Source organism: Sceloporus undulatus, unplaced genomic scaffold (genome assembly GCF_019175285.1).
Source record: "Sceloporus undulatus isolate JIND9_A2432 ecotype Alabama unplaced genomic scaffold, SceUnd_v1.1 scaffold_23, whole genome shotgun sequence".
NCBI lineage: Eukaryota > Metazoa > Chordata > Lepidosauria > Squamata > Phrynosomatidae > Sceloporus > Sceloporus undulatus.
Window position 1 is genome coordinate 867039 of NW_024802945.1, and position 24874 is coordinate 891912.

Sequence of the window (24874 nt, forward strand, 5' to 3'; positions counted from 1 at the left end):
TCCTATGACAAAAACTTAAGAGATTTAAGGCTGTGAGAAGGAAGTGATGTCATGCAACACATAATTAACTTATCACCAAAAAATTTTCTAAAGAAATGCATAACAAATGCTTCTGTGTTTCCACAATGACACACCTCCAATCCTGACCGCAAATACTTATCCTGAACTCTCATGAAGAGGGGGAGAAAAAAGGAAGAAACAGCAGAGAGGTTGTTTGTTTTTTAACTTAAACACCCATATGAATTTATTAAATCCAGAGTCTGTTATTAGGATGTAACGATGAGAAACGGTAGTTTTTTTGTTTTGTTATGTTATCTTTTGTTCCGATAATCAGCTCTCTTTATGAAACGGAGAAACAACTTGGAGGAAAACTCCTTAATAACAATGTCCTAAATACCCGCACAATGGAATGGAGGTCACAATGATTACTGGTTTGAATCTTGCTTTTAAACATAGAGACTTACGGAGGGGTGGGTGGGTGGGTTTGGGTGTGAAGGGTGAGGTTTCTCTCCCATGAATACAACATGTCACACTGAACTTCACCAACATTTCCAGCGAGCCTTCTCCCCCACCCTCCCCGCCCCTTTACTGCCCACACGAGTTTACTGGAATATAAAATAAAAAGCTTTGACCCTGGAGGACCGAAGCAACTCTGTCCCCCTCTGCCCCCACCCATTTGCCTTCTGTCCATTATCCAACAGCTGAGAATATCAAGTTAGGGATTTTAAAAAATAAAAGTTAGAGCAGGTTAATCTTTTTTCTTCTCCTCTGCTGTTTTCAGTGGGAGTGTTTCACGGGTACCGTCCAGCAAACCCGCTGAGACCACTGCGGGGGAGCCATCGGCCGTCCCCTTTGTTACTGCTGCTGCGGGAGCGCCATTGGCTGGGCCCTCTGTTATTGCCCCCATGGCACTGTTGGCCAGCACTGCAGGGGCACCGTCCGGTTGAGCTAGGCTCTGTGTTGTTGTCTGAGATGGCTGGTCCTCCCCGCTGATGCCAAACTCATTGACACGGGTTGGATCCACTCGGTAGATCCATCGCTGGTAGAGATAAATGAAGAAAACTACATCTGTGGGAGAAGAGGAGAGGTCAGGTATTAAAACAACATGGATCTTAGCTAGGTACGGGTGGATAGGCCCTTTGACCCAGAGCTTCTCCCACTTTTGCTCTACACACTGCTCCCTGGGAAAAGGAATGGCAGCTGAAAACAGAACTCTGGCAGCAAAGGGGAGGGGATGGCAGAACATAAGGCAGTGGTGCAGAAAAATTACCATCTCGAAGGCAGCCTATCCTGTACATCATGGGCATTTTGATGACAAAGGCAAAGAGGTCATCGATGAAGGTGTTCAGGGCTTTGTAGGTGAGCATCCGCCATGGTAGGTGAGCCACTGACTTCAGCTTGTAGTTGATGAAGAGCTGAGGCGTCATGGTGATGAAGCCTAGATCACAAGAACAGGGAAGGATGAACAATAAAACCAGCCCAAGAACAACCAGGGTACTGATGGGTCAATGAAGGAGCTAGAAGCAGGTGGTCACCCAGGGTTTGGATACCCCAATATGCTGGTGACTGACCTGACTCCTTCCCTTTCCTTTTCAGCTAAATCGGCAGCGCTGGTTATAAGGAGCATATAACTCCTTTGCTTCACTGGTTACCGGTCCATTTCCAGGTACAATTCAAAGTGCTGGTTTTGATCTATAAAGCCTATCAGGAAGACCATACATTCCCATATGACCCTGCCCAAGTCTTAAGATCTTTGGGGAAGGGCTTTTTCTCCATTCCACCACACTACAAGCTTTTACTGTTTTTGAGCATATTTTATCTGACTTGATTCTGTGTACACTACTTTAATTTTATATTTCATGATCATTTTATCATATCTTATTTTACTGCATGTTGTGTCACTGATTATTAGTTGACCTGGACATCACCTGATGGCAAAGCAGTATACATACAGCCATATTTTGTGTAAATAGCTTTTTTTTTTTTTTACAAAGTCCTTTTACACATGCCGAGCTTCTTCTCTTCTATGTAACTGGATTTTTTAAAAAGCAGCATGAGCATTAAAAAGATGGTAAATGAAGGCTGGAGAAACACAGATTTTCAGTGTCAAGTTGCAGTAGCTGTGTCTGCAATAAACAATTCAATGAAAGCTGAACCTGAGGAAAAATGGGATTTTACAATATGCTGTTTGAAGTATGCTCCTGTTACTCACCAAAGGTCAGAAGGAATCCATAGAGCATGCTGAGAACCCAGGAATACCAGCCCTTGTGTTCCATGTAGAGGAGGCTGTACACTGCGTAACAACCTAGTAGTGGGAAGAGGATCCAGGAAAGATACCGGAAAGCCATCTGTAGGGGCAAACAGGCAATGGAGACAGGCTTGGAACCATGAAACTGATGCAGGTAAACTAGGATCATCTGGCTAGCTATCCAACCACAAGGCAAAGACAGGCATTTGTTGGGAATTTGACAGAAATAGAAATTTCTGCAAGTTATGACGGTGGAAGAGAACTCTTCCTTCTCCTGGTAAGATCTGGAAGTGATCCCTACCCACCTCCTTCCCCAAGCAGGCCCTAAACTTACATCATCGTAGACTTTGGTAGATGATTCTATGTATGTTGATTTGTCTTTGAACGTTAAACGTGGGAAAATCCCGGCTATTTTGTTCTCTCGATCCAGCTGTTAGAAAGAAGGAGGGAAGAGAAAAGGAAGGGGTTGGTTTAGTGAAGCAACACAGCAGGCTTGAAACAAGTGAGCTGAGCCAAAGGCTGGAAAGGGAGATGATGAAAAGACAGACCACAGCACACAAACACTCAACACCACTGAGAGGCAGAAACATAGCTGAAGCTGAGCTAGCATGAGCCACAGCTCTGGCACTGTGGGAAATAAAAGTGAACTGTTCCTTCTAAAGTGGTCACATGACAACCCAAATCTCCAACTTTCTCTGAAACAGCAGGTATTTTCATCCCCACATTTTTGTTTCTGGAAAGTGGGCCCCTAGAACCTCTCTGAAACTGCAGTTTGCATTCAGGATGAAAGAGGTTCCCTACTGTGGAAAAGCAGGATAATGGGAAGTAAAACATCCCATACTCAACTGTCTCTTTTCAGCTTGATGCAACATTATCAATCTTCTCAGTAACATTTTTGATGACTACAATGAAATGAAAAGGGACATAGATGGTCTCTAAATTCCATTCTTTCCAGCTCTTACCCTGACATCCATAACTTTTGTGATCTTCCATAGGTCAATGAGGAGCCCAATGAAGACACTGACTTGCACCACAAAGTTAGTTTCGTTGTCCAAGATGTAGAGGAGGACTACAAGCGACTGAAACACTCCAAAGAATACTGATCGGACTGAGAGTCCCTCTAGAGATTGCCTGCTGTTCCAGAACTGAATATCTAGAAAGGAGAATGAGAAATCAAGGTACAAATGAAGAAGCTCACTTGGTACACGGGAGATTTTCCTGACATTTCAGCAGCATCTGTGGCTGGCATCTTCAGAGAATGCTGGCATGGAAGTGAGTGAAGTATACAGTATATAATGTGTGACCCTTGGTAAAGAGGAAGTGATTTACATTTCCTTCCAACCAAAGGTTACTCAATTCCAGCATTCTCTGAAGATGCCAGTCACAGATGCTGGCGAAACATCAGGAAAAAACTCTTCTAGAACACGGCCACATAGCCAAAAACCCACAAAAAACTATGGATGCCAGCTATGAAAGCATTCAACTTTACAGTAAATGTTATATTCTGTGTTTATATTTCTTACAATATTCCATACACTTTTGAAATATCTAGATCTAAACAGTCTACAAATGTTTGTCAAGAAACAGACAAATAAATAATCTATGGTGGCAGGAAAAAAGGAAGGAGAGAAAAAGAATTTTGAGTATCTTGGAACTTACCATTTTTGAAAGCAAGGAATTCAAAAATACTGTGTACAATGGAAACAATAATGGTCAAAGCCAGCAGGTATGGATTGGTTTCTAACAAAGCAACCTAATGGGGGAGGAAAAGATATAAGAGTATAAGTGATGAGCACTTCCAGAAATCCACAAAGCATTTCCTACCTTCTGATACCAAATGACACACAACACTTATATTGACACTAACAGAACCCCGGTAGTTTGGCACAGTGCAAGTAACAACTGCTTTGTGTGAGAAACTCAGTTTCAAACCTCACTTCAGCTACAAAACGAATGGTTGAACGCAGACAGACATGCCCCATCTCACAGGGCTCTCACAAGGATAAAAACTAAAACCTTATGAGTAAGCTATTATCTTTAATAGTCTTTGGAGTTTCTCTTACACAAAATGCATGGGACCTGAAGTGTTTTTGATTTCAGATTTTGGAACATTTGCACATACATAAGGAGATACATACATAAGGACATCTTGGAGATGGTTCCCAAGTCTATATGTGTAATTCATTTATGTTTCATATACACCTTATAAACATAACCTGAAGGTAATTTTAAACTTAATATTTTAAATATTTTTGTGCAAGAAATAAAGTTTTTGTACAATGAACTATCAGAAGGTAAAGGTGCCAATATCTCAGCCAGCCACCCATGTGGACAATTTTGGAACATTGCAGATTCTGGAATTTCAGATTAAGGGAAACTCAATTTGTAGTATCTTATTCTTTGGAGGAGCAGAATGTGTGTGTGCGCGCGCTCATTCGTATACACGTGTCCTTAAACTACCTGCCAAACTATGGCAAGCCTGTACATGATAGGGTTTTTTTTAAAGGTAAGAAATACTCGAAGGTGGTTTTCCCAGTTCTTTCGTTTGAATATAGCCTACAGTAGCTTCCACGATAGTCTCCCTTCCAAGTACTAAGCAGGGCTGACCCAACTGCACTTCAATTGCACTTTTGATGTAATATTAATGTGAGTCACCTTGAGTTATAACTCTGGAAGAAGAAACTTCAAGGGCACCATCATCTCCCCACTCACCTTCACTGAGTCTTGCTCCTCATCTGACTGTTCATACAAATCCTCCCCCAGGAAGTTCCAGGGGGACTTGGTACTCTGGGCGGCATACAGCTGCCATCGCCACAGTGAGAGAGGGCAGAAAGAGAGGCGGAAGGGCAACCGCTCCACCGTCTCATTGATAGGAAAGTAGTCTTTCTGCAAGTTCCAGTAATCATTGAAGTACAAGATGGGGTAGTAGTCACCGCTCACCGCATCAAACTTCACATCTGCAACAACAGGTCAAGGGATGTACACAGTGTGCCTGGACTACTGAGACACAGTGGAGACCAGGAGGAAAAAGAAACTGCAGTTCAACACCCTGATCTCACACAGGACAGCAAGCTGTGCACCTTTCTCATTTCATCCTCTACTTACTGGCCACCTCCTCACCTCAAACATGTTGGGGTGGGGGCCAACACACGACCAAACTGGAACCTGTTGCTTTCTTAGGGTAGATCAACATATCAAAATGTGAATCTGCAATGTGAATTTTCACATTCATCATACAGATTACACAATTTGAGACTTTTTCACTTCTGAAAAAATGTTCACACTTGGGACTGAAATTTCAGTGTGCGTGAAAGAAAAAATTCTACACTTAGTACGATTTGTCTTCTACTTTCCCCTCCCCACTGTCTCTGCTCTTAAAGTAATGACTATACAGAAATAAAGTACATTTCTTTGTAAGCATTAAATGAGTAAATTAATAATCTGGATACAACATCATAGATAATACCCAGCACAGTATCAAGAATCCATGACAGTCTCCCTTCCAAGTTTAGCAGAGTGGTTTTTTGGAGGAAGGAGGGAAAGGAGTGACAGAAGGGAACAGATCTTGTTAATCAGAAAGTTCATTCGAACTTCAAATGTACACAAAACCTTATTTCCTCTTAGATGTTATCCTGAATGGTAAGGATCTAAATTTGATTGTGTTGATTTAATGAAGGCATATCTTAAGAAATACATTTTTGTAATGTATGTATGCATGCATGCATGCATGCATAAATTTTAAGTGCTGCTGGATGTCTGGGCCAGGATGCTGTTTTGGTTCATCAGGTTCCTGCTTAATGAAACACCTTTCACAGAATGTAGGTGCTAGTAAATGCCCTATGTCACTTGAGGGCCTATGGGTAGAAAAAACAAAGAGTAATAAGCTGCAGCCTGTGTTTTGTATACATTGCCTCAAACATACAAAGGGACAATGAGGAAATCCAATAAAAATGTTGAGGCACCTTTTTACCTTAGTCCCACAGAAGCAAGTGCTACCAAAGCAGCTCAACAAGGTAATTACTGCATGCAAAGGGATCTTATACCACCTTTTGAGACTAAGTGTATGAAAGAAATTGTAGCATAAGTTTTTGTTGACTTGGTATACTTCCTCAGATGCTAAGTCTACAAATGCTTATGCTACAACGTCTTTTGTACAAATAATCTCAAAAGTGCTACAAAATCCATTTGTGTCTGATATTCCAGACTAACTTGGCTATGTCTCTGAATTCTACCGCCAAGGTAATTACTGGTTGTTCTTACATTGGTCCAGAGGTGGAGGAACACTGCCCTTGACCCACGGTGTGTGGTCATCCACTATATTGATGGTGAGGTTTGGGTGCCAGTGAGAGATGACTTCCACAGGGCCGTAATCTTCAGCTCTCTGCAACAAAACACAAGGCCTGAGTCCTCTTTCTATGGCAGGGAAGGAGAAGAAGGGTGCTCAATTCAAGACTATTCTGGGAACCACCAAGAAGAGTGACATTTCACTGTGTTATAAGGGAAGTAGGGGGTAGAGAGAAATAGATAGCTAGGGGTAGCCTTTGCTTTGCTGTTCCAACTCTCTGAAAGAGGAAAAGGAAATTCTTTTCAAATAAAGAGACAGAATGTTTTCTGTCTTCTGAAGACAGACAGACAAGCACTAAGAGAGGGCAGGCCATTCCTCTGTGTCTGTGCATTGCTAGCCCATCCTTTTTCCTGACAGGGGATGTGCATAGCCTCTACACCCCAAAAAAGTATTGCAAGGCTAGGACTCAGCAGGAGGCTTTAATTCAACCAGAAAGCTTTGTGGTTGAGCAGAGATGAACCTCTACTGCAGGGTCTCTCAACCAGGATTTCCAGGATTCCACAAAATATCATTAAGAGTTCTACAAGAGATCATGACTGAAAATAAATAAATAAAAAAGCTGTAAATATAGTAACTTTAATGTAGGGATTCCCTTGCACCAGAAAATTATTTCAAGGGTCCTTTCAGGGTATAAAATTGAGAAAGGCTGCTCTAGGCACAATACACAGACTCTCCAAGTCAAGAGAGTGAATTCATGATCCAATTACAGTTGGTGCAAAAACCTTGCAGAATTATCCACCCAGGCAGAGGATGACTGAAAAGATTCAAGGGCAATTCCATTCTTCACATGGAGACACAGCAGGCAGTCTCCTCTGGAAGCAGGTACTTTATCATCACTGCACTGATTTACAACTTGTGGCAAAGGCTCAAGTACCTTAGTGCGGGAATTTCTGCTCTACTTGTGGCTCAGAAACATTCACTGATGGGCAATTTAATACAGGTTTCTATAAAAAAAATACTGTTGAGTCTTCAGAAGCTTGCCACTTGCTATGATCTCTTGTGTGTAGTGTGGTTTATAAGTCTGATCATTTTTTACAAAGCACACAGGCCATGATTGTGTAAAACTGAACTGCAGTTGCAAGAGGTTTCCACATCAGAACCAGCAGTACCACTGCTGAACATACTTTATAGGGGAAGGGAAATCTGACCCTCTCCTGTCAAAAGGAATGGTTCCATTCCTGATCACCAGAGTGGCCTGGAATACATTTGGAGATGCCAAGAAAAATGCTCTCTAATTATAGCTCAGCCAGAAGTTGCAGGCTCCCAGAAGAAGCCATCATGCATGACAACAGCCTCTGGCTAACCTTATGCAATATGCACTCACAGCATGACTCTTAGAAACAGCACAGCTGTGATTGGAAGGTCCTGGTGTTTACTACATTTGAAATGGCACAAGTATGACTAAATGAATGTCTAGTTGCAACCGACTGTAGGGGGCGATGCTCATCTCTGTTTCTAAGCCGAAGAGCCAGCGTTGTCCGAGGAGTGCTCTAGTGGTCATGTGGTCAGCATGACTGCACTGAACGCTACTCCTTCCCACTGAGAAGTGGTACCTATCTCTCTACTTGCATTGGCATGCTTTCGAACTGCTAGGGGTGGGACTAGTAATAGGAGCTCCCCCCATCATGCAGCACTCAGGCCTAGAACTGCCAACCTTGTGATCTTCCGATCATCAGAACTGGAGTCTTAACCACTAAGCCACTGCACACGTGTCACTAGCAAAGCTGAATTTAAATGCCAGTGGTAGGGGATGAGTTAAAAGGGCTGCCAAAATTTACAGCGGCATCTCTATGGATGAGATGTGACTTGAATATAAAGATTGGTCTCTCTCAAGCACAGACACTTTCACACTCATTCAACCATCCCTAACAGCGTAGCAGGGAGCCAGAAACAGCTCAGACTTTCTCTTTTTCCTAATAGCAGTGAAGTGCTGCATGGAATGCATTACTCTGAAGAGCACCAATACCATAACAATGGTAATGCTTACTCATTATCTGGGGGCTAAGGGGAGCATTGCTACTTACTGTACTCAGGGTTCTCCCACCTTTTAAAATCTAATTTAACCACCCCAATGATATGATATTCTGTCATGCTAAACATTCTTCTTTTCTGTGCTAGAAGATGTGTGAAAACAGGAGAGCAGCAGTAGACAGAGTCCTGTGCCTTTAAGCAGGACCCCCATGCAAAGTAAAAATAGTAATGGGGTGAGAACCACACAGCCTTCCAGATCCGCAAGCAGTTTGCAACTAGCCACCACAGTCAATGGTGAGGAATGCTGGGAGCTGCAGTCCAATGCTATTTGGAGGATCACATGATCCCAGCCCGGGCATAGAACTGTGGTTTAATTCCCTTTTAACTTTTATATTAACCATTCTTTAAAATGGTTGTGAGTTGCCTTGAATCCACTGATTCCTCATTTATGGATTCAACCATCCACGGTTTGAAAATATATATATATTCCAAAATGCAAACCTTGATTTTGTTATTTTATATAAGGGTCACCATTTCTATGCCACCTTATTTAATGGGACTTGAGCATCTGAGGACTTTGGCATCCTAGTGGATACCAAGGGCCCACTGTAATATGTATATATATTTACACACACACGCCTTTAAAAAATAGACAATCACTTCCAGGCATGTGAACAATAATTAGGTGAACAATGTTCATGGCCTACCCAGAAGTGTCTCCTGGTCACTGTTGGTAACATGATGCCAGGTTGGATGGATTCTATCTAATTATTATGTTCTCCAGTGATGTTAGGTCTTTTTTTTTAAAAGGAGTAATTTGCTATATTTTAAATCCCATCTTCACCCCACAAAACCTTCCACTCAAACTGCCATCTCCAGATGTAGCTTTAGAAACAAATCTAGCTTTTTTTTTTTTACTGTAATAGCTGATTGGATTCCTGCTCCCATCCTTTTTAATATTACCAACCCTTCAAATAAAACAGCTTGTGGAATTCCCCACTACCCTCAACCCTGTCCTCAGCAGCCTTCTAAAAAAAAAAGACAAGTGGAAGGTTTCAGCATATTACAACGCAAGAAACTCAAAAAGGAAATGATGGAAATGGTTTCGCAACATTAAGTACAGCAATTGCTTGCCAATGTCAATTTATCAGAGGCTCTACTCTACCAGAGAGCCCTGGGCTGCCAACATTATGGCTGAGGGCTGAATTATGGAGAGTGCAAAGTGGAATGCTGTGCAGCCCCAGAAGCCCCAAGGGCCATTACTACTGTGAAGGGCACAATTGTAACCTTGGAGGCTAAGGAAAAGGAGCAGGAAACATGCAAGAGAATACCCCACAAGAAGCAATTGTTACTTTTATCATTTCAGGATCCGCTTCTGTCTCCCCCGTAAGCAGATTCTTGGTTTTCTGGAAGCGTCTGCGCTTGTATTTATTTATCACTGCAATAAAGAAATGAAGGGGGGGGGGGAGGGTTGGGGGTAAAGAAAAGGTAAGTAGATGTAAAAATTCTCCTGCAATAGGTAAAGTAAGACATAATGCAACACCTAAATGACTGAATTCTAGGACTGCAAGCACATTATTATAATTCAGGTTTCAAGAGAATCTTTGTGGATGAGATAGCAAACCACTCCCTGAAAGACTAAGAAACAAGGAGGTGATGGAAAGTCCAGACTTGTTAGGCTTTTCAGTTTCCCAAAAATGTGCTATGCCACTGCACTGCTTGGTTTTTCATCACTCTTCATACCCCACAACTTTTTCTGCAGGAAAGCCAGGATGCCAAGCCCCAATCTTTTTTTATCTCCAGAAATAAAGTCAAAACAGGCAAATGCATTTTATCTACATAATTCTAAGCACAAGGGAAAGGTTCCTAGAGCAGAAATTGGGGGTACAGAACACACAGTGGTGGTTGCATTCAGTGTTTGAGTTTCCACAAAATCAGGAAACTTGCAGAAAGACCCAGTCCTGAAAATGTCCATTCTTTTTTTCCACTCCTACAGAAGAGAACATTTTGCCTGCTGATAGTGATACCACCCTCTTCTGAGGGTTGCAAACACACACTGCTTTACTGAAAACTGTTGGCTTAAATACAAAGGAATGGTTCCCCAAAACTGGGTACTAGGAGAAATGCTCATCCAAAAATGCAGTGGAAATGTACTGGGGGAGCTGCAATTGGCTAAAAATTCCCAAATGATGACTACCCCACATGGTTTGTTGCAGGGAAACTGCTTGTCCCAATATCACAATGCTCAATGCATGGAAACAGAGCTACAAGACAACAAATGCTTTCTTACAGAACTCAAGCCCCTACTGCTATCCCCATGACTTCCACTGCAGTGAGGAGCAAGAGGAAGAAAGTAGTGCTTGGAAAAGTTTATTTTTGAAGTACCATTTTGAAGTACCATTCTGGGCAAGGTAGTCCAAAAAGGAACTTTTCCAAGCTTGGAGGTAAAGAAAAAGGAAGTGATCATGGTTGAATTGTGTCAGGTGCTGAAATCTTCCTTCATTTGCATTGACTGCAGCCTTTCAGCAAAAGGAAAAGAAATAATCTGGGTAGCAGGGAGAGGTGAGGAGGCTTACTTCGTGATGTGTGGACTGTGGCAAGTCGCCTGTATAGATTCTTCTGTTTTGGATCGGGATGGAACCCGCTCTTTGTGAAGTACACGTGGATGTAAATGGAACCATTGTGTTGAACACTCTGAAATCACATAGACATGAACATATGTGTAAGTGACAATATGGTCACTGGCATCACCGAAATTGTCAATACAACATCATTGTTGCAGCATGTTGAGGACACAGAACAGTTGAGGAAGCCGTATCAGACACCTTCTGCTACTAGAACTTCTATGGCTCATTCTCATTCAGTTGCCTTGAAGTAGTGCACTGCACCAAAGCTTCCTCTTGTTTCCTATTCCTCATTTGCTGCATCCTCCCTCAAGGTTTTGCCCACCCAGTTATTTTAAAGCCAAGGAAAGAATATTCCTCCCCAAACAATCTTGGCTCACTCTTTTATTTTGTAAGGTCATCACAGTCTCCATATTTTCCAGATTGGAATCAGTAGTATCAACTGTCTAAGGATGCAGAAACTAGGCAAACAAGGTCTGCACCAAAGATAAACAGGTACTCTGATGGCAAATCTCCATTCACGGAGCATCCTGGCCAGAAGTAGATTTAGAATCAACATAAGATATTTAGGATGGAAGTAACTATTCTTTGTCTCCTCCCTATTATGAGAAATCAGGTCAATAATACGAGTTGCTCACATACCTCAGGGATATCTAATTCTGCATAGTGTTCATAGCACCCGTCGGAATTCTGGCCACTGGTCCAGTCTCCATAGACAAGATCGCGCTGTTCCCAAAACAACGCTGAGGTAGCGTTGAAATCTGTAAAGTGCTCATGCTCTGATATATAGACATGAAGATCCTGTAGTGAAAGAGAAGAGTTTTATTCAAGGGAAGAAATCATGGTAGGTTGCCAGGAGGGTGGGAACAACATGTTGAGATTTATGGCGACCCTATCATAGGGTTTTCTTGGAAAGTTTCTTCAGAGAGGGTCTGCTCTGACCATCCTCTGAGGCTGAGAGTATGTGACTTGCCCCAGGTCACTCAGTGGGTTTTTATTCTGGAGCAGGGAATCGAACCTTGATCTCCAGGTTAAAAAATTCCAATTTATGCTGGTGATAAATTTGGATCAGCAGCACATTACTTTCCTAGACCAGAAAATCTCCCAGGTAAGAACAATGGCTTGTGATATGCCCTTTCACAACTCTTGGGTCCTTCTGACCGATCTTTCTGCCACACTTACCATTAAAGTGTCCTTAGGAAAGAGATTGCGGCTTGGTGCCCTGGGGGCTCCACCAGCTGTAGTTTGATCCTGTGGTGCCGGCCCACGACGGAACCAACTGCTGATGGCCCAGATGATAAAGATCCTGAAGGGTGACAGTAAAGAAAAGTAGATAATTAATTCCAAACATAGTTATCTACCAGTCCTTTCTTCCAGGGAAATTCCAGACTAACTCTGATCAAACAGGGAAGTCTCCAGAGAAATATATTTTAATTGGACTACATACACCTGCAGGAGTTTTGTTTGGAAACTAATTTTGAACTCTGGCTTACTAACACCCTGTTATCCAATGTGAAGAGCAAAGGAGGAGCTAGCAGGGAACACGTTCCTCACCGTTGCACACTGGGACTTTCCCCGAGTTACTGGTGAGCGCAGTAGTGGGGCTTTGAATCAGAGCAGACCTTGGAACACTTTTTGGATTATAGCTCCCCAAATTCTTATGTCGGCATGGTTGCTGTCTAGAGATTTCTGGAGCTGTAATCCAATCCACTATTTCATGGTCTGGTTCAGAGATCCTAACTGGGACCTTATATTAGGTGGACATCCACACTCATCTGTGTTAGACTCGCCTCTTGCCACAGTAGTGTTGACAGCCTTCCCCTCAGCCAAAAATTTCCCATGCTTATTGAGATTCTTCTTCTATGCAAGCATCCCTGAAGTTTGCTTTAGCGGCATGAAAGAAAAGTGTCTGAAGAGAAGATACTCTCCGCGCAAGCATAAAACCAGCTTTCTCCATATTCTTGTTTGCATGGAGAACCTTTTCAGACATGCCACTTTCATGCAAGCCAATTGAAAAAAGGGATGGGAGGGAGTGTCGTGCTTCCTCTTAGTTCTGACACTCATCCTGAGTTAATTCTATCTTTGCAATATCCTTTTGGGAGAGAGGAGAAATACCCACCAGCAGAACTGAAGGTGGACAACATCACAATTCTTAGGGTTTATCTCTGATAACACCGTTTTCATTTAATATAGGCAAACAAGATGCTGAACTCAAGACTCAGTGTGTTTCAACAGCCTTTTCCCAGATTTGTTTCTAGTGTGCTATAATATGCTGGAGGACAGAAAGACGTAAAACACAGTCACCATTGGGTGACCATGTTTCTGGATCCCTGAAAATCTAACTGCTGTAAGTTTAATCAAATCTTAATTGCATTTGGAGAGAATCAAGGAAGATAAGCTAATTAGCTCAGCAAGTCTTCTGCACTGTGGGAGATGCCTGCTGCTGAAGTCTGCTTGCGTGGGGAAATATGGAGCCCAAAGCCTTTGCATCCCATCCTTGCCCTAGTGCCCTGTGCTGTGAATATCATCACTGCTGGTACTGTAAAGATGAGACACGTATTCTCCTCCTACATTAGCAGGCCAGCAGGTTTGAAATTATGGTTGAAGATAATCTGCCAACTGGGAAGAATGAAGCAGGCACTGTCAGCTTCCTCGGCTTCATGATTCATTGGTGAAATTCACAGACCTACAAGAGCTTAACGGCGCTGCTCACACTACAAATCTGATGAAAAATGCACATGGCTTGCTCTCTTTCGACAGTGACTGGTATCTTTTAATTTACATTTCACACACAAGAGACAATGTCACCTTGATTCAAGGACACACACACATACACAGGTACATATGTAGAGGTTTTGCAATGCATTCACACACAAATATACACTTACTTAACCAACAAAACAGTTTAAAGCCAGACAATTAAACCACCCGTCCTTCACATTCGGGAAGCACCATGTCATCTTGGTAAGCAAGAACTGGGTGATCAGATAGGATAGCTTTAAAGAAATGTGGTTCTCTTGTATGATCTTTTAAGATGCTGATCGCTGACTGAGTTATTGTAAGGAGAAGGGCTTGTGTTGCCCATGCATAGATCTCCAAGAACGGCTTTCTTTTGGTTATCAACAAGACTAGCAATGCTTCACAGTAAGTGGGTAGTTACAGTATTGCTCTGGCCTCTGAAGGAGAGAAGAGCAGGCAGCACCACTGTGCCTTGGTCCAGCAGCTGGTGAGAGGCCTTCCCTCCATGTTTCAACAGCTATTACTCTGAGCTCTGGAGAGGAAACAGTCAGGCATAGCTCCATTGTGCAGATTGTAAGCCTGAGGGCATGAACTGTCAAATTATTTTTATGTCAGGAGGGCTCTTGGCAGAAGGGCAAGGTACAAATATTTTAAATAAATAAATCATGCATCCCTCCAGATGCTGATGGACTCAACACCCATCAACCTTTAGTCGGCCTAGCCAATAACGGGGAATGCTGGGAACTGCAGTTCAGCTCCCACTCCTGCTCTAAAAGAATGTAACATTTCAATCTGTTTTATGACTTCTGCTAACCTTCCCTACTTAAAATAGGCAACAATTATCTGGAAAAATCCTCAACTCAATAAAAGATAAATTATTAGCTTAACTTCAAGGTAATGCTTTAGATCCATCTGAGCCATGAGAAGGGGGCTCTTGCCAAATAAAGATTACAATGGTTTTTGCATGCTCATGATTTCTGAAATGCTTCCTCGCGGTGCTTGCCCAGTTTTAGGGGGTAGGACACTTCAGCACTGACCTTGTTCCAATCTGACTTGCTTTAATAAATTGAAATATTTTAACCGTACTAATCATTCAGACGTTTTGCCGCTTGGCTGGCATTGCAGGGGTGCCAAAACATTTTTGCTGATGTAGCTCTGGGAACCAATGCAGCTCCCCAAGCAAAAGCCACCATAAAGACTTGGGAAGTAGAAGTGCTGGTTTCTCTGTGCAATTGGGTCACCTTGATCTGCAGAAGCTGTTCTGATGTGTGAAAATGCGCCGACTCCCTTTAATTTTCTCAGGTGGGCTTGTTTTGTTCTGCAAGCATCAGTGTGGTGATTGCAACATGGGGAAGAGAGACCATGTCTAATGATGTTGTGGCTTTGTGCCTTCAAGTCATTTCCGACTTATGGGGACCTTATCATGGGCTTTTTTGGGGCAACATTTGTTCAGGGGTTTGCCATTGCCTTCCCCTCAGGCTGAGAGTATGTGACTTGCCCAAGGCCACTCAGTGGGTTTCATGGCCAAGCTGGGAATCGAACCCTGGTCTCCAGAGCTGTAGTCCAAAGCTTAAACAACAACACCATGCTTGGCACTGATAATGTATCTATATCAGCGTTTTGTAGCATCTCCCATTGTTGTGATTCACACACAGCAGAGAACAGAGATTTCTCCCTAAATTCATCACTAGCAATCCATAAACCAAACTACCAAGATTCCAAGCAACATTTAAAGAGTTGGCATTAACGTACACCCCACCAACACCTCTGTCCTGGAAGATACTGCCAAAACTCTGGCAAGGAGTGTAATGAACTCTATTCACCTGAAGCAGCAATCTGATCTTCAGTTGCCAGGTAGTAAATTATTAATATAACGTACTTTGTCATACAGGTGCCTCTGACACAGGCCTACATTGGTCCTATGAACTTTCTGCTTTCAGAAGTGAATCCAAGGAGAGACAAGAAGCACCCTGATGCTCCTTATATAAGACTATGGGGATTAATTCTCACAAAGAGCAGCTGGGGTAGTAAAGGTTTACTGGAATGCACTATTTCAAACTGCAAGTAGGCAAAAGGGATGAGTGTCTGAATGTCCCCCATGCAGAAGAACTTACTGCCACTGAAAATTACATGAGAAGAATGCACTATTATAATATTGTATAGCCTTCTCCCAGAGCCAGCCATTCTATGCCAAGAGAAAGGTGGGATAAAGTAAATGAAAGTGTTTTGCATATAGAGGTTGTAAGTCCCAGGAAGCAGTAAGAGAAAATGTTCATCCACCAGGATTTTACCCAAAAGGCCTTTGGGGCAAGACAGGAAGATAAAGCTAAGCTTTTATGAAAAATGAAATGAAATGTTACAACAAAGGTACTGCTTCACTTTAAAAGGTACACTCTTTGTGTACGACAATTTAAAGATGCTTTTAGAGGACTCTTCTCTAATTTTTGGGACTACAAAATGGTGAAATACAGAAACAGGAGGGAGGTGCATTATAACTTCTCACCTATTTTGGGCCTGTGAAGGGTGACTAGGAGCAACTGGCATGCTTGGAAGGGAGGGGGAATCTTAGATACAGCGGACACATCTACCCCTGAAAGCAACACAATGGAAGTAAGACTGCTGCAAGAATTATTAGAATCAAGTTTGCAATGTATTATGAACATGCTGAAACTTTTCAAAAATGCCAGTTACTGTTATTATTGCTATTTTCAGATGTCTGATACAGGAGAGGATTATTGCAGCTTTCATGAAAGTCTGACAGCGTGACTCATGACAGGTAAATCCAGAATGAGATTATCTAAAAACAAACGGAAGCAGAGACCCACAAAACACACACCCTTCCATCAAGTTTCATATATATACAAATATACAGACACGAAGTACAAACTGGCAGTTCCATAAACATTTGAGATCTCACCTGAACAAGACTCCTTTGATGACCTGCCAGGCATTTGGAGCTGGCTGTTGGGGCTGGTTCTGTTGCTGGGTGTCCACAACCCCTTCTCCTCCGCCTGCAGTTCCATTACTAGTCACTTGCTTTATAGATGAAGAGAAAAACAGGACAGGTATAAGTAACAGCCCATTTCAGATAAAGCCAGACAAACCTTCTGGCTATTTTAAAGGCACTTCTGGGTACAGCTATGACCACAAGAACTATTCAAGAAAGCCAGACTTCAAATTCCAAACCTTTCATGAATTCACAAGCCACTATCACTCAGCTTTCATTCCCCAGCCCCTTCTATAACACAGTGACAAAACCACAAACCATTATACACCAAGGAAAGACCTCATCTAATATCATTCTACAGTTGAAAAACTTAATCCATGTTCTCAGTCATTACCCCAAAACAGCTCAGTAAGTGCAGGAAGGTAAGGTCAAAAGCCAATTGCTACTCCTGACAATGGCTTTTATACTGTATAAGCAAGTAATGGTGACCATGCAGCCCTTCAATACTGTTGGGCTGCAGCTGCCAACATTCCTCACCACTAGCTATGCTTTCCAAGGCTGCTGGGAGCTGCAGTCAAATAATATCTGGAGCCCACATGATTTCCACCTCTGGTGTGTCCCTTCAAATTACCTTACGCAAAGAATACTCAGAGGTGGTTTCGCCAGTCCCCTCCCCTGAAATATAGCCTACAATACCTGGCATTTCTTTGGCAGCCATCCTTCCAAGTACAGTACTAACCAGAGCTGATCCTGCTTTGCTTCTATGATCAGACAGGATCTGATGCCTTTAGGGTATTCAGACTGTGGGTTCACCTCTGAGCTAAAAGGATATTCAAACAAGCAAGTCTCCTATGAACCCTCACCTCACCTGAATACTACAATTCATCACAGTACTTTATTTTTACAGCAGCTAATTCTTTACTCTGTAAACAATGGTTGGCAGGCAGGACATTTATCATCCAATGTGAATACTGTTTGGTGGGAAATTAAGGCTCTGAGACTGGATTAAAATTTATTAATTTGGAACTATATTGCTTTTAAATCTAACGGCAGAGAAGGCATTAGATTTGGCATGTGAAAATCTAGATGGTGGAGAACAATAAAGGGGAAGTAGAATGGAGCACTCAGGTAATGTCACTGGGGAATCCCAAAGTACGAAAAATGATCTAGACTGGCATACAGTTATTTAAGATATGGATAGCAAACAAACAAAAGGATTAAGTGGGAAATTTGTGGCCAGCTTCCCAGCAATGGGTAGGAAAACAGGTGCAGAAGGGTGATTTCCTCCACCCACCTCATTGCTTCTAGCTGTTAAAACAGGCAATTCTCCAAACACTCTTGCGCTAAAATTGATAAGCTATAGCAAATTTCTCAGAACTGTAAATGGAGACTTAGCCCATGTAGTGTATTTTAGAGCATTAAAGAATACAAAATCTCCACCCTCACGAAGTCCTGTGTTTGAAAGAGTTATTTTTCTGGGAGGGCTCTGAGGGAGAGGCAAGTCACAAACTCTAATTCACCCAGAGATACAACAGACAGCCTCCTCTGGTGCATCTCTGCATCAGGAGCAAGGAAATGATCCATCCTCACACAGTACTGCGACAGATTTATCCTCCGCGGCAGAAGGCAAATGGAAGTAGATCAGGGCAGAGCAAGGAACCATGCAAGAGATACAGCGGGAAGCATCCTCTATGGGTGAGGTTTCTGGGCTGATAGTGGATTTTAATTATGCTTTTTCCGTGCACAGCTCAATAATAACTGACTTTGGGATAAATAACTACCTGCAGAGATAAGACAGGCTATCTGATCTAGACTGTGTAGCCGAGAAAGCAATATTGCCCTTTAGTATAAGCCACAGTTGGTGAGGCAGGCTGTGCACAAGATCCCCAGCATCCAGAGACAACTGACAGAGAGAGAAATTACAAAGCCAGGTAGAATATTTTCCCTATGGAAACCAGAGACAGAGAACATGCAAGCGTGTATTATGAGTGGAAATAACCAAAGAGGCAGATATAAAAGATACTATGCAGAAGCATATTTTAAAAAGGCTATTAGAAAAGTGACAGAATGGAGAGGCCCAAAGGGGAAATTTCATGTGGAGAGGTGGAAATAAAGCCGTTCCTTAGGACAGGGAGGCCAAAGTCCGATTCTTCAGACGGAGAAGAAAAAGGATTAGCAATTCCACAAGAACAGGAGCCCCGAAGACGCTGCTGTTGAAGAAAAGACCAGGCGATCCCTTTAACCTAAGATAGCAAGGACACAGTATAAAATGAGGTCTGTTATTTTAGGGGGACAAGTTGCTATGGTGGTAATGTGGGAGACGGGAGAAACAGCAAGGACTAAACTTGGAAGGGAAAAAGGAAAGGAAAAGAGAAAGAAAATAGAAATGGAGCAGAGGGAGAAATGGAGAGTGACCTACGAAGTCAGATGACAATCAGAAGAATTACCATAACTCCTCCTTTCTTCATAAAAGAGAAAAGCAGAAGCAGTTTGCTTGGGAGGTTGTTGAGAAGCTGGAACAGTGAAATGTGAACAGGAGCAGGCACCTAAGAGTCAAGCATGGGCAACCTATGGCCTTTCAAAGACTGCAACTCCTTTTAGCCCTTGCCAAGACAGCCAATAGTAAAGGAGTCAGAATCCACTAACATCTGGAGGGCCACATGTTGCTCACCCCAGCTCTGAATGAAGATAGAGACAGAATTGCTAAGGAGTCAAGAAAGCAAGGCAGAAGCCAGGTGCAGAAGGTGGAGGGAAAGGTGTACCTAAAAGGACTGGGAGGCCAAAATAAGACTGCGTGCCACTCTGGAGAAGAAAGTGTGTTAGCCAGTGGTCCATAATAATGCAGGCAGCATGGGACCCAGAGTAGAGAGAAATCTGAGTTGCATATCTTTACTGCAAAGCCCATTCGCCAAAGAACAGCACCTGGCTGAGCACCAAGTGCCTTGGAGCACCTGATGCAGAGAACTCGCAAAGAGGACAACACTATCCTGGGTTGAAGCAGATCGTTGAACAGTATAGATAGACTTTATAGCTGTGTAGCAGAGATATTGGTGTGTGTGTGTGTGTGTGTGTTATACAGTGGCTAAAGGATCACACCATGGAAGGAGACCCAGGTTCAAATCCTCCAGTCCCTAAGGATCCTTGGGCTCAGTCTCTATCTTTCTGCCTAACTCACTGTGCAGAATTACTACAAGGATTCAAATGGGCAGAGGAGACCCAAGTGGGCCATCTCAAGCTCTTTGTTGCATTAAAGTAGAGGCATGACTAAAATAAATGTGCCTGGGTCATTTTATCCCTGGGGCAGCCTGGCGACTTGTAAAACAGTTAAATCCACATCATGCCTCTTAGGATGCTTCTTGTTGTTGTTAGCTACCTTTGAGTCGGCCCCGACTCATGGCAACCCTGTGGATGAGAAAACCTTCAGTGTTTAGCTGTGTTGGCCATTTAGCAAATTCAAACTAAAATCCACCAAGCAGGGATACCTTTATTGGCCAACCAAAAGGCACAATATAAACATTGCAAGCTTTCAAAGCTTCACTGGCTTCTTCATCTGGCAAAGGTGTTACAAATCAAACAGGAGGGGAAAAATTGAAGATGTTAGTCCTAGGCCTGCATTTTGCTGTTACAGAATTCCCATCCAGGCCATGAAACTCACTGGGCGACCTTGGCCAAGTCACACTCTCTCAGCCTCAGAGGAAGGCAATGGTGCAAACCTCCTCTGAACAAATCTTGCCAAGAAAACTCCATGATATGGCGACCTTAAGATGAGCCTAAGTCAGAAACGACTTGAAGGCACACAATGAAAGGGAGATTTAGGTTTGGGGAATCCCTTCTGCCATCCCAGGCACTCCCTCTCTCTCAGGTTGCTTAGACCATACAACAAAGTGGTCCAAGACACACTGCAGAAATAATCCAGTTTGAGACTGCTTTAGCTGCCCTGGCTCAGTGCTAGGGAACCATGGGAATGGTAGTTTAATGTGCCACCAGAGTTCTCTCTGGCAGAGAAGGCTCAATGTCCCACAAAACTACAGTTCCCAGAATTCCCCAGCATTGAGTCAGAGCAGTTAAAGCGGTCTCAAACTGGATTATTCCTGCAGTGTGTCTTGGACCTTAGTTAAGTCTGTAGTTATACTAGTAGCTAAACCCCATTGATAGGGTCACAGTAGGGCTGCCTTAAGTCAGAAAGGACTTGAAGGCACACAATGAACAAGGGTAGGCTGAGTTTGTGCCTAAGTGTAACTATTTGTACCTGAATGTAACTAAACTACCCCTTAGTTACAATTGTAACTAAACCCCATGGTCCCTTATAACTAAGCTCCATGACCTACAATGCCCTTAGGGTCACCATAAGTCGGAAATGACTTGAAGGCACGCAACGAAGGAGAGGAGGTTAAGTTACGCTTATAACTAAATGTAACTAAACTACTCTTATTTATGATTGTATGCTTGTACTGAACCCTATAAGAGGGTCGCCTCAGGGCCACCTTAAGTCAGAAACGCCTTGAAGGCCGACAAGGAATGAGGGAAGATTGACCTAAATGTGACTCAACTACTCTTAGTTGGAATTGTAACTAAACCCCATGACCCTTGAAAGTAACTAAACTACAATTGTAGCTAAGAGTAACTACATGGTAATTGTAACTAGGAGTAACGACTCCACCGTTTCCAATTGCAAAGGCCAGCCAGGGAGAAGGGAGGGAGAGGTGGGGAGTTGCCCCGTTGAGGTCGCTGTCTGCCGGGGAGGATGGGAAGGAGGGAGGGTGGCTGGGGCAGGGAGGAGGCTTGGCGAGGGGGCCGGGGCCCAGCGGGGAAGAGAGGCCCCAGAAGGGCTTCCCTTCCCTCTGAGGGCAGAGCCAGGGGAAGGAGGACGACCTTGGGACCCTCACCTGCTCAGGGCCGGACCCGGGACCCGCCGTCTCCGGCGCCGCCATCTTGCTGCGCCGTTGCCTCCTGCTGCAACTCTCGCGAGACTTCCGCCCCCACCCTCTCTCTATCTCTTGCTCCTCCCCTCAAGTCCCGTTCTCGGCCTCGGCCCGCGGACACGTGACCTCCACTCAGGACCACGTGACCTCTCCCTCATAATGGCCCAGAGAGAGAGAGACAGAGACTCTGGCAACTACCGTAATGCTCCGAAAAGCCGCGCCTCTGTAGAAAGAAAACAGGGAGCCCTCTTTCCTGGGGGGCTTTATTTATTGAGTGTCGGTCCCCCACATTTCTATCTCTCTCTCTATCTCTCTAGCTCATTCTTATGCCACCTTTCTCCCCAAAAGCCACCCAGGGCGGCTCACAAAAACACACACATTAAAAGCAATAAAAAAACAACAACCCAGCTACCTACCTATCATCTTTCTATCTACCATCTATCTGTCAATCATCTATCTGTCAATCATCTATCTACCTATCTATCATCCATCTCTCATCTATCTGTCATCTATCTGTCAATCATCTATCTATCTATCTGTCATCTATCATGTATCTATCTATTCTGTCATCTATCATCTATCAGTCATCTATCTACCTATCTATCATCCATCTATCTCTCATCTATCTATTTGTCATCTATCTATCATCTATCTATCTGTCAATCATCTATCTATCTATCTATCTACGTATCTATCATCCATCTATCATCTATCTATCTATCTGTCCTCTATCATCTATCTATCATCTATCTATCTGTCAATCATCTATCAATCTATCTACATATCTATCATCCATCTATCATATATCTATCTATCTATCTATCTGTCATCTATCATCTATCATCTATCTATCATCTATCTATCATCTATCTATCTATCTATCTTCTATCTGTCAATCATCTATCTAGCTCTCTATCTCATTCTTATGCCACCTTTCTCTCCAAAAGCGACCCAAGGCGATTCACACACACACCTCTTTCAAAACAATTAAAACAACAACCTAATTAAAAACAGTATCAAATTCAGATTACCAACATACAAGAGTTGAAACACCTCGTCCACCCCATAGAAAAAAACCAACACCCTCTCATGATTTTAAAATGGCTTTTTCTTTTCTCCCCCTCCCTCTTTTTTTGGGGAGGGAGGAGGAATTATTACAGTTCTCTCTGGAGAGGCATTCCCTTGGGTTAAAGAATTGTATTTCCCTCTCTTTTCACGCTCTTGATTGGCAGGTAGATAGATGATAGATAGATGATAAATGCCTTTTCTTCTCAGCACCTACTGAGAAGAAAAGGCACTTAAGGCCTACAGCTGCAGGAGCACTTGGGGCTCCCTATTGGAAATGCAACGTATGCTGTTGCTAGGTAGGTTTTCTGAGATGGCTATCAATGGTTAAGGTGTATCTTTGCTTTGGGGCCGGATTGCTCAAGGAGGCACTGCATGCTCCATTAACACATCCTTCTGCAACATGAGTTGAGAGCCAAAGGTCTGCCTTCATTGAAAGGTCTTTGCTTGCTGGCTGAAAGAAAGCAGATGGTGGAACAACCAATCCTTCCATGGGAGAGATCTCCAGAAACTGGGAGCAAGAGGGTGGTGGGATCAAGAGAAAGCCCAGCCCCACAGATCTTAAAACCTGGGCATGCTCATATAGGGAGACACAGGCTTTACAGTTCTACTAAAATGGTGAGACAACTGTGTGTCCTTCAACTGCTGCCTTCATTTCGCTGATGGCTCTGTCCCTGAACCCCAAAGCTGGGCGCGCTTCCTCTTCAATCAGCTGGCAGCATGTATTTTTACCTTGCCAAGGATACCTGGCTGAATAAATGTCCGAATGCCCTGCACGAAGTGGAGCTCCTTGCAAACTCAATGCTAGGATAAGTGAGGAAGCGCTACACAGATACGTTTGCCGTTTCAGGACTGTTCTAAGCCCTGAGATATCTGGACCATAACCTGAGACTTACAGACAATCCCTGGGTGATGTCATTAACTGTTATGCATTACATGCTCAATTTTATGGGATTGGGGTGTGTGGGGGTTGGTGGTTTCAACACTTTGGTTAGCTCTTATAAAGTTCAGATGAAAACCTGGAGCAGATTTATCTCCCCAGACCCTGGTCCTGGCTGGAACCCTGGATTGATGGGGAGAACGCCCATCTCAGAGGAAGTCATGGGGAACCATTGTGCGGATGGGGAACAGAGATGGGAAAGTTTGCTGGTGGTGGTGAAGTACTGCTAAGTAGACTCATCTGTCTGCAAGGGAGTGTGTTCCACTATCAAACAACATTTACTGTCATAAAGTTCCTCCTAAGCTGGAATCTCTTCTCCTTTGGTTTGCATCCATTGCTCTGCGTCCTTCTTCTGGAGCAGCAGAGAACAAGCTTGGTCCATCCTCAGTATGACTCCCCTCCCAATATTTAAACAGGGCTCTCATGTCACCCCTTAACCATCTATTCTCCAGGCTAAATATACCCTGCTCCCTAGAGAGCTTCATGGGTTCCAGACCCTTCACCATTTTGGTGGCCCTTCTTTGGACACATGGCTCCAGTCTCTCAAACGGAGATCAAAACATAGTGTGGTTTTTTTATTTGCAGTTTTTCAACATCCATGGGTGTCCTGTGCCCCTAACTCTAGCGAATGTGGAGGGAGGAGTGTAGACTTAACTCTACGAAAGCTCATGCTGCCAACTTTTCTCTTTCACTTACTGCCAAAATAAAGCTGCTTGGGGTCTCTTTGGAGGTATGCTGTTTAAATGATGCTTAGGAATGGAGTGTGGCTTTGGCGCAACCTCCGGACTCTTAGGACCCATGCATCGTTTAAACAGCATACCTCCAAAGAGACCCCAAGCAGCTTTATTTTGGCAGTCTGTAACAGGCCATAGTCTCAGAAGTGCTACAAGATCTTTTTGCATCCTGATTTTGCAGGCTAACATGGCTATATCTTTGAATTCTACTCATGAGAGCAGTGGTTCTCAATCTTTGCTCCTTCAGGTGCTTTAGGCCTCTGTTCTCATATTTCCTGGCCAAGCTGGCTGGGGCTTCTGGGATCTGAAGTCCAAAACAAATGGAAGACCAAAGGTTGA

The 24874-nt window shown here is 43.3% G+C and overlaps 1 protein-coding gene across 1 annotated transcript; it reads right to left on the bottom strand.

Moving 5' to 3' along the window:
- Nucleotides 1–213: 213 nt before the first annotated feature.
- LOC121917550 (cleft lip and palate transmembrane protein 1 homolog) lies at nucleotides 214–21868 on the bottom strand. Its single transcript, XM_042443604.1, has 14 exons — nucleotides 21761–21868; nucleotides 16845–16963; nucleotides 12371–12494; nucleotides 11831–11989; nucleotides 11141–11258; nucleotides 9917–10002; nucleotides 6509–6629; nucleotides 4961–5205; nucleotides 3908–4001; nucleotides 3211–3401; nucleotides 2583–2678; nucleotides 2213–2348; nucleotides 1271–1438; nucleotides 214–1068 (listed from the first exon to the last, which is right to left on the bottom strand). The coding sequence occupies exons 1-14, from the start codon at nucleotides 21803–21805 to the stop codon at nucleotides 749–751; spliced, it is 2022 nt and encodes a 673-aa protein (XP_042299538.1). The 5' UTR covers nucleotides 21806–21868; the 3' UTR covers nucleotides 214–748.
- Nucleotides 21869–24874: the final 3006 nt, after the last annotated feature.